Source organism: Pimephales promelas, chromosome 23 (genome assembly GCF_988280905.1).
Source record: "Pimephales promelas chromosome 23, fPimPro1.hap1.1, whole genome shotgun sequence".
In the NCBI taxonomy this organism is placed as follows: domain Eukaryota; kingdom Metazoa; phylum Chordata; class Actinopteri; order Cypriniformes; family Leuciscidae; genus Pimephales; species Pimephales promelas.
This window is the reverse complement of record NC_142791.1, coordinates 5657887-5667731: the sequence shown is the minus strand read 5'-3', so window position 1 is coordinate 5667731 and position 9845 is coordinate 5657887. Positions and strand designations below refer to the sequence as shown.

At 35.5% G+C, this 9845-nt stretch overlaps 2 protein-coding genes across 2 annotated transcripts; both read right to left on the bottom strand.

The window, feature by feature from the left end:
• Positions 1–656: 656 nt before the first annotated feature.
• Positions 657–5480, bottom strand: LOC120483167 (uncharacterized). Its single transcript, XM_089126423.1, has 6 exons — positions 5362–5480; positions 4934–5093; positions 3947–4261; positions 3563–3844; positions 2466–2546; positions 657–1402 (listed from the first exon to the last, which is right to left on the bottom strand). The coding sequence occupies exons 2-6, from the start codon at positions 5040–5042 to the stop codon at positions 1269–1271; spliced, it is 921 nt and encodes a 306-aa protein (XP_088982549.1). The 5' UTR covers positions 5043–5093; positions 5362–5480; the 3' UTR covers positions 657–1268.
• Positions 5481–6332: 852 nt separating this feature from the next.
• LOC148969374 (uncharacterized) lies at positions 6333–8516 on the bottom strand. The gene is made up of 5 exons (XM_089126401.1): positions 8365–8516; positions 7369–7683; positions 6996–7265; positions 6675–6770; positions 6333–6413 (listed from the first exon to the last, which is right to left on the bottom strand). Exons 1-5 carry the CDS (start codon positions 8471–8473, stop codon positions 6364–6366), a joined length of 840 nt encoding a protein of 279 aa, XP_088982527.1. The 5' UTR covers positions 8474–8516; the 3' UTR covers positions 6333–6363.
• Positions 8517–9845: the final 1329 nt, after the last annotated feature.

The window sequence follows — 9845 nt, the reverse complement described above, 5'->3', positions numbered from 1 at the left end:
ACGGAGAGCTGATGGAGTTTCGGACACCATTAGGTCACTTGATGGAGTTTTTCGGTTCCTTGCCACTGTTGCCTTTGTCTTGCTCAGTTAGGGATATTCAAATTAATTAATCAGCTCTACCAAACGTGGATATTTTTCCACTAAGAAACGAACATTGTTATTATGTTTTGATTGATACTGTGAAGCTGCTTTGATGCAATCTGTATTGTGAAAAGCGCTATAAATAGGCCCTATACTTGACTTAAAAGCAGAAATAGACATAAGGAAGGATTCTGGTGAAGGCTATATATATAGAGTTCCTTCAGAGTGTTCATTTTTAAACTGCTAAACTATTTCCTAAACTGCATAATTGTCAAAGTCAGAAAAGTTAGTTAAGCATTTTTCATTTCAACTGAAAGTTCATCAGAGAATCGGAGATGCAGAGGTTAAGATTATGAATGGCTAAGAGTGAGATTATTTTCTGCAAAGTTTGGTTTGACAGTGGAGGCTACAAAAAGACTTTTACGATATGTTATTTATTCATAAGAAATGAAATAGTACAATAATTAGTCCAAATACCACACCAAACAAAAAGTCACATGACAAAAAGTGCAAAGAGAGATTGTAATAATGCCCTAGCATTTGATCTAATAAAAAAAAAATACATGAAAGTCATGTTCATAATCATATCATTTATTTTACAACACAAAATAGTTTAGTAGGCTAAACACAGTGAAAACAAAGCACCATCAATCTAATGCCTTTGTAACTACTGGTCCCACCTGGCTTTAAATAAATCCTCAGTAGCGGGTTATTGACATGGCATCGGACGCACAGAAGCCAATGTCGCTATGCTTAGTGACACATCCAGTCTCATGTGCCACCAAAACTGACATGTCTCTTTATGTTGTGGCACTTCCAGGAGTGACACCTGCAGCTTTCTGCTGTAGTAACATGTCCTGAACATGTTAACATGCCTAGCGTGTTTTTGTTGCTTACATGGAAACTAGACCGTTTTAAAAATGTACACTTTGAAACCCGTTTTATATACCCAAAACGCATAAAAAGTTTTACGTTTTTAGTTGAAAACGGTAAACAGCCCCAAGGTGTCAGTGTTTCGCTACAATGACAGTGGCACATGCCACTATCCACTGTAACATGCCAATGAAGACTGGATGTGCCACCGGATGTGTCACTAAGCACAGCATCATGTGCCTCTGGTCAGATACCAGACATATGCCTCTTGTCATGTCATTAAAACAGCTTCTCCAAACTGAAGTAAGCAGCAGTTAGTTCTCATAAATACACTCTTCTGGCTGAGGTTTAGCAGTGGCCTGTGAGTTCTGGCGGGCCGTGGCGAAACTGAAGTTCTCATAGACTTTATTGCTGAACACTATAGATCCGTTTTCATTTCGCTTTTTGCCTGCGTAATCAAACAGACATAGAAAAACATATATAAATAGAATGAACACATAGTTCCTTTCCACAGATAAACAGTTTAGGCAAAAATCATTTATAACAGTGGTTTGTGTAATATAAACCGTTGTGGGTTTTTTTCCTAAAAAAACAAAACAAAAAACTTGATCTACTAAAATTCTTGTTTTAACAGTACAATTATAAAAAAAAAAACTTTTGAACTTTAATCATTTTTGACAATTGTGGTAAATGTACATTAACCACAGTTTATCGCCATCTAGTGGAGGTTTCTAAATATGTTTACAATGAAACCTCTAGTGGAGGTTTCTAAATATGTTTACAATGTACTGGTGAGGTCAGGACGAATTTAAATCCGGTTTTAGTGATCTATGAGGACTATTAATGCACCAGTAGACGAATGCAACAACCTCAAAACGTCTTTATTTACTTTCCCATCATAACCACTATAGATAGGCTTTTGTTTTTTTGTTTTGTTACACTGTGGGCACTTGGTCTTACGCACTTCCTTTCTCCAAAACTAGCTAATTTGTTACTGGTCTCGTCAATCTGTTCAACTGGCCTGCCGGGGTTTTGTCAACTGGTCAGACTGGGAGACCAGCTAAACTAGCAAAGATCAGCAAACCATATTACCTTTTTTCATTTTAGCTGTTTTTAGTTCACAATATGCTATAACTGACACATTCACTCCCTTTTTTAATTTCAGATGCTGTCCTTGAGATTTTGATGTCATGGTGACAGAAAGCAGAAATAGACATAGGAGGGATAGCCTACTTATGTGTAGAGATAGAGAGGTGTTTGAATAGAGAGGGGAAGATTTTAGGGAGGAAGTCGTTATCAAATTCTTGACTATTTTTTGAGCAGCTGAACTATTTCTTAATTTTCATGATTGCGTAACATGGATAAAGTAAGATTCTTTATGCAATTTCCTTATTTTTATTGAAGTCGCTGTTACTAAAAGATATTTTCGGCCCCGTGGGAGTCAATGTTTTCTGAGTCAAAGTAATCTGAGTTGTATGAATTGATAAAGAGTTAAACATAATCATACTCACATTTGCAAAAAACAACAATGAGGATGATGCAGAGGACGAGGCCACCAGCAGCAGCAGCACTGCATAAGATCAGCAGCAGAGCTGTCATGGTCAGAAACAGGGTACGATCAGATCATACACATTAGGACGATGTATGTTTGACATATCATATTATCTCCTCATATTTCACCAATCAGGTTGCTTGATACCATCATATTGTCTCCCCAAACTTATTTATAGCTGAATTAATGTGTGCACTTGCATTTTTATAGTCCCCCCATGGTGAAAATCAAGCTTCCAATGTTCATTATATGTCTATGTTGTGTTTTTAATATGCTTTAAAACAAACCATGTGCAAACTCATAAGTCAGCACCATTGATGAGTATTTTCTCCTTAAAGTCCCCGTGAACCGGAAGTTGCAAACGATTTTTCTCCAGTGCTCTGACGTATTTCCAAGTGAAACGGAATATTGAACAGAGGGCAGGGTTTTACTCCTCCATCTCTCGCTCATAGCAAACTAACGGTTTGAGGGGAGTGGTTAAGCGTTTCCCCACCCAAGCTGTGAAACCTACGTCATCAGAAAAAGAAACCATTCCAGACCGGAAGTAACTTTTCAGATTTTGATTAAAGATTACCAAGGTAAAACATTTTTTTAATATATATTTACTTGCACAGATTAATTGTTCACCACAAGACTAGTAATATGCGCTGACAAAGTAAATAGGTTCAATTTTGATTTCACGGGGACTTTAAAACTGCAGTGAACCAAAGACGGTCTTAAAAAACGCACTTTGAAATCGCTGGTGTTTCTGACGTCATAAACTACCTGTTAACCAATCACGTCAACCGTGATCGTCAACGAGTGGATCTCTGAGCTGTGAGTGAGTGGAGGTGGGGCTAATTTGCATATTCATAGAACCGCGCATAGCCTACTAAATAAGGCAAGGGTGTAGAGTTACATACAAGTTATTTTTAGGCATGGCGATCATTGTTTCCACTAGTAGTTAGGCTGAAAACGATAAGATTGGTGGACATTTGCTGACTTGACTAGATTTAGTAAATGAAACATTGTACACGTTTTTCCTGATTAAAGTGATAGGTAGTTTAAATGACTCACCTTTGTCAGATCTATACTCTGAGTTGAGTATTAGTTGTGTTTGGGTTTGGTTATTTGAGTAGCTGGCGTGGCAGATGATCGTGTCTCCATCACTCCAGTCAGGTTTACACAGCTCCAGAGAACTCTTCATGTCATAAGATGTGGATGAATAAAGTGACCCATGACCCGCTCGAATCCAGGTGAAGTTCACCGGCTCAGGGTTCAGAGCCTCCAGAGAGCAGAGCAGATGAACACAGCTGTCATTACTGACGTTCAGTTTCTGCAGGGACAGACTTGGAGGAGCTGTAGCGGAGATGTGAAGAATTATATTTATTACGGACATCTAAGATGGTCTACAACAAGTGGACAGGTCAAAGTAATAAATCATTTATGATTGGCAATCACCTTCAACTTGGAGTTTCACATAAGAGATGTTGTCCAGTGATGGTGGTGGAATTAATCTTGTTGTTTTACAGCTGTAATAACCAGAGTCACTGAACTGAACATTTTCTATACTTAATGACGTTCTGTTGATTGAAACACGAGGAATGCATTGCATTGTGGTATAAGATTCAGAATTTGTATCAAATTTCCATTTACAAATAGTTTTGCTAGTTGCACTATTTATCCACTCTACAGAAACTCGATCACTGTCATCAGGTAGTGAGTGGCAGGGCAGACGGACAGTCTCTCCTTTAACTGCTCTGACAGACTCCGCATCTGTGGATTAAAACAAATTATAGTGTAAACAATTGGAGAATGTTCCCTTTCACATATACAGCACATACATCAAAATTATTGTGAAAGACATCACAGAAAGTCTACCACATATAAGATGAATTGGTAACACTGCAACAAAGTTTCATTTTTTAACATAAGTTAACTACAGTAGTTAACATGAAATAACAATGAATAATAATATTTACAGCATTTATTAATCTAAAAGCTAATTTCTACATGTACACAATTTTTAATCAAAAGTTTACATTAATTAACGCACTGTCAATTAACATGAAATGTCCAACTGTACATTTTTTAACTGACATTAATAAACGTTAATAAAAGCTGTAAAAATATATTGCTCATTAGTTCATGTTATGCATTAATTAATGTGAACAAGAGACCTTATTGTAAAATGTTACTGCATTTATTAAGCACATCACTGGCATCTTGTTTTGTGTTACTAACAGCAGAATGCTCCTTTCAAATAATTAGTTTTAAAATATATCACAAAGAACACCACTATATCTAAGATGCATTCATTTAGTCCATCAATGAATGAGATCTTTGAATTTTTGTCAGTTCATATTTCTTAGTCAGTATGTCACAACTGAGACACGCTATATTATGCTTTAACAAAAGAGCAGAACAAAGATAACTGAAGTCTCTTACCTGTATGATGGAGATAAATTAAAGTAAAAAATAAAAGATGGTTCGTAACCCGTTTTAAATACATGTTGTCGATGTGCTCGTCGTGAAAGACACTTCTGCACTCACACATTCTGAGTGATGAACTTCCTGTCCATGCGATCCGCCCACCCACAATCTTGATCTAAGATCAGTGAAAAAACAAAACAAAAACTAACTAACTAAATCAGGCACTCAGAGATTCACTTTAACACAAATCGTGCTAATTTAAATGAATGACCATCACATCGTTTTACACCATTCTGTGTTTTTAAAACTCAATATTTCTGTAAGCAGAGCTTGTATTATCTTGAATGAAATCTTTCTGACTCAATGGCTTTGTTGTTCGATCATGGCATAGAGAATATGAAAATAAAGAGGTAACGTTAAAAAAACAACAACAGTCTATTTACTTTCAAACATGGAGGGGTACAGACAGGACCTGGAGTTTGCTGTCTGTTTTTGTCTTTCTTTTTCTATAGTTCTGCTTTCCATGTAAAACTATAAGACGCCATAACACACTGGAAAGGGAGACCACAACATTTCACAACATGCTCTGAGTAGGCTACTCAGTGTTCACCTCCTACTAGCACAGACGGATGTGTCATACAGTTAATGCTTTGAAGGGGGCAATAGTGTCACTCGTGGTGGGACAACTTCTTGTGAATGTGTGTGTGCGTGATAGTAAAGTAATTTAAGTTTAGTATGTAAAGGAACAAGAGTTATTTATAACAAACCATGCAAAGTGCAACTGAATATGACAGCCGTTAAAAATGACTCCCCCAAACACTTGACTGCAAAAGCTCATCTGTTGTAGGCCTACATATCATGTAAATCATAGTAGATTTAAAATGTTGAATTTGGTCAAATTTGGTATATGTATGTATGTATATACCGTGAGTGTGACGGTATTTTTATTTTTCAGGGAACTATCTACCATATTTAAGTCAGGACAACCGTCATGGACACCATAATTTAGATCATCAAGTCACACACCACCTTCTTATTTTAAAAATATTGTTTTTATACAATCAGTGGACAAGAACATTCTTTGCATATTTATTTATGAGTGATACTCTTTGCATAATACAGAAGTTGGCCTATAATTGCTATTTTATTTGAACTGACATCAACTCACATTAATTCTCTGGAAAACTATATATATATATATATATATATATATATATATATTTATATTTATATGTGTGTATGTATATATGTGTACTGTATATATGTATGTATGTATATATATATATATATATGTATGTATATATGTGTGTGTGTATGTATATATGTGTATATATATGTATATACATGTGTGTATACACAAACACACACACACACACACACATATATATATATATATATATATACTTCTTTTTTTTTTTTTTACAGAATTACAGAAACAGAATGATTCAATGCGTTTCTTGTGTCGATGGTCCAGTGCAGCAGGTCACACTCTTATCTGAAAGACATGAATATTACGTACATAATTTAGCCACAGTTCTTACAAAGTCAAAGCTAAAAGAACTGTCTCATAAAATGTTTCACCAAAAAAAAAAAAAAAAAAAAAAAGTTCAATACAGATAGATTTGTCAATTCTGTCTTTTTTTGTTTATAATAAAGTATAAACACACTTTTTACTTTTGGATGGAACTGAATTTCAGTTATATTGTCAGATTTAGCATTTACTGAATGTGTAAATAAAATGCACAGTATTTCTTACATTTGGAAATGCAGAACAGCATCCAGATGAAAACGATGCAGATGACGAAGGTACAGAACAGGACCAAACAAAACACTGGAGAGCGCTGGCTGGATTCTAGAAGATGGTTGATATATTAGTTATATTTCTTATTTTAGTTTTAAATGTAAATGTATTTATCTTAATATAAGATAAGGGACATATGCACCACCCACAAAAACAGAAAATGTTCATGACACACAGACATCATCACATTACCCAGTGCTCTTTATGAATAAAATTTTCTAATAAACGACCCCATATGGATTGTGGCTTTCTTACATCTTATTTAAAACCACTCACCCTTGTTGCTGAAGTTAAGTGTAATGTTCATGCTGAGAGGTGTTTGGGTGTTCGAGTAGCTGGCGTGGCAGATGATCGTGTCTCCATCACTCCAGTCAGGTTTACACAGCTCCAGAGAACTCTTCATGTCATAAGATGTGGATGAATGAAGTGACCCATGACCCGCTCGAATCCAGGTGAAGTTCACCGGCTCAGGGTTCGGAGCCTCCAGAGAGCAGAGCAGATGAACACAGCTGACATTACTGACGTTCAGTTTCAGCAGGGACAGACCTGTAGCGGAGATGGTGAAGAATTGTATTTATTACGGACATCTAAGATGGTCTACAACAATTGGACAGGTCAAAGTAATAAATCATTTATGATTGGCAATCACCTTCAACTTGGAGTTTCACATAAGAGATGTTGTCCAGTGATGGTGGTGGAATTAATCTTGTTGTTTTACAGCTGTAATTACCAGAGTCACTAAACTGAACATTTTCTATACTTAGTGACGTTCTTTTGAATGAAACATGAGGAATGCATTGCATTGTGTTATAAGATTCAGAATTTGTATAAAATAACCATTTACAAATAGTTTTGCTATTTGCATTATTTCTCCACTCTACAGAAACTTCTACACTGTAATCAGGTAGTGAGTGGCAGGGCAGACGGACAGTCTCTCCTTTAACTGCTCTGATAGACACCGCATCTGTGGATTAAAACAAATTATAGTGTAAACAATAGGAGAATGTTCCCTTTCACAAATACAGCACATACATCAAAATTATTATGAAAGACATCACAAAAAAGTGTACCACATATACAATAAATTGGTAACACTTTACAACAAAGTTTCATTTGTTAACATAAGTTAAGTAGTTAACACAAAATAACAATGAATAAAATTTTTTACAGCATTTAATAATCTTAATGCTAACTTCTACATGTACATTTTTTTACTCAAAAGTTTACATTAATTAATGCACTGTCAATTAACACGAACAAACAATGTCCAACAATTTTTAACAGACATTAATAAACGTTAATAAAAGCTGTACAAATATATTGCTCATAGTTAGTTCATGTTATGCATTAATTAATGTTCACAAATGAGAACTTGTAAAATGTTACTGCATTTATTAAGCTCATCCCTGGCATCTTGTTTTGTGTAACTAACAGCAGAATGCTCCTTTCAAATAATTAGTTATAAAATATATCACAAAGAACACCACCATATCTAAGATGCATTCATTTAGTCCATCACTGAGATCTTTAAATTTTAGTCAATTCATATTTCTTAGACAGTATGTCACAACTGAGACATATTACTTGCTTTATTATTATTTGCTTTAAACAAAAGAGCAGAACAAACATAACTGAAGTCTCTTACCTGTATGATGGAGATAAATTAAAGTAAAAAATAAAAGATGGTTCGTAACCCGTTTTAAATACATGTTGTCGATGTGCTCGTCGTGAAAGACACTATTGCACTCATACATTCTAAGTGATGAACTTCTCCATGCGATCCGCCCACCCACAATCTTGATCTAAGATCAGTAAAAAAAAAAAAACTAAATCAGTCCCGGTGGTTAGGCACTCAGAGAGTCACTTTAACACAAATCGTGCTAATTTAAATGGATATATGACCATCACATCATTGTTTTACACAATTCTGTGTTTTTAAAACTCAATATTTCTGTAAATAGAGCTTTGTATATCTTGAATGAAATCTTTCTGACTCAATGGCTTTGTTGTTGTGTATTCGATGGCATAGAGAATATGAAAATAAAGAGGTAACATTAAAAAAAACAGTAATTTTACTTTCAAACATGGAGGGGTACAGGGCCTGGAGTTTGCTGTCTGTTTTTCTCTTTCTTTTTCTGCTTTCCATGTAAAACTATAAGTAAGACGCCATAACACACTGGAAAGGGAAACCACATTTCACAACATGCTCTGAATACTCAGCACAGACAGATGTGTCATGCAGGTAAAAGGGTTACTTCACCCCAAAATGAAAATTAAGTCATTAATTACTCACCCCCATGCTGTACCAACCCTTAAGACCTTCGTTCATCTTCAGAACACAAATGAAGATAGAGAGGTGGATCACTGCTACATACTGTAGGCTCCTAAAGGATTGAAACTTGACGGCCCAGAAAGTCGTTGAAGAAAATGTTTAAATATATCATGTGACTACAGTGGCTCAACTATAAGTTTATCAAGCAACGAGAATAGTTTTTGTGCGGAAATAAAACAAAAATAACGACTCTATTCCTTTTCTTCCTTCTGGGCCTGAGACGAGAGTTCAAGAGATTTCCACGACGCATGCGCGAGAATTGCGCAAGAAGTAGTTTAAAAAAAAAAAACAGGACCAGAAGAGGCAATATTATGAGCAATATTAGAGGGCCTAACACCGATCCTTGCGGCACTCCATGATCTACTGACATTTAAAAACATTCTAATTTCTCAAAACATTTTGTTTTATGTGTACCACAGAAGAAAGAATGTCATACAGTTTTGCACCAACATCAGGCTCGTTGCTTCTTTCATGTTCCACACAGAATGACATGGTGTGTACATTTTTTTCGGTAACAGTTTAATATGGGGTCTAGTTGGTTATAAGCATGCATAGGATATTGGCTGTTTATTAGTAGGCTACTTGTAAAGCACATATTAATTTTGCAAGACTATATTCTACATGTCCTACCTGATAGATTTTGTATTTTCAGTCATCAGATTCATTTATATTGTGACTGTGTATCAGATGTAATCCACTCTGTCTATGTCATTCAGCTGTATATCCCACAGAAACTGATTGGTGTGAATGACAAAGAATCAGCATTGCTCAGAGCGGATTAGTAAAGTAGATCG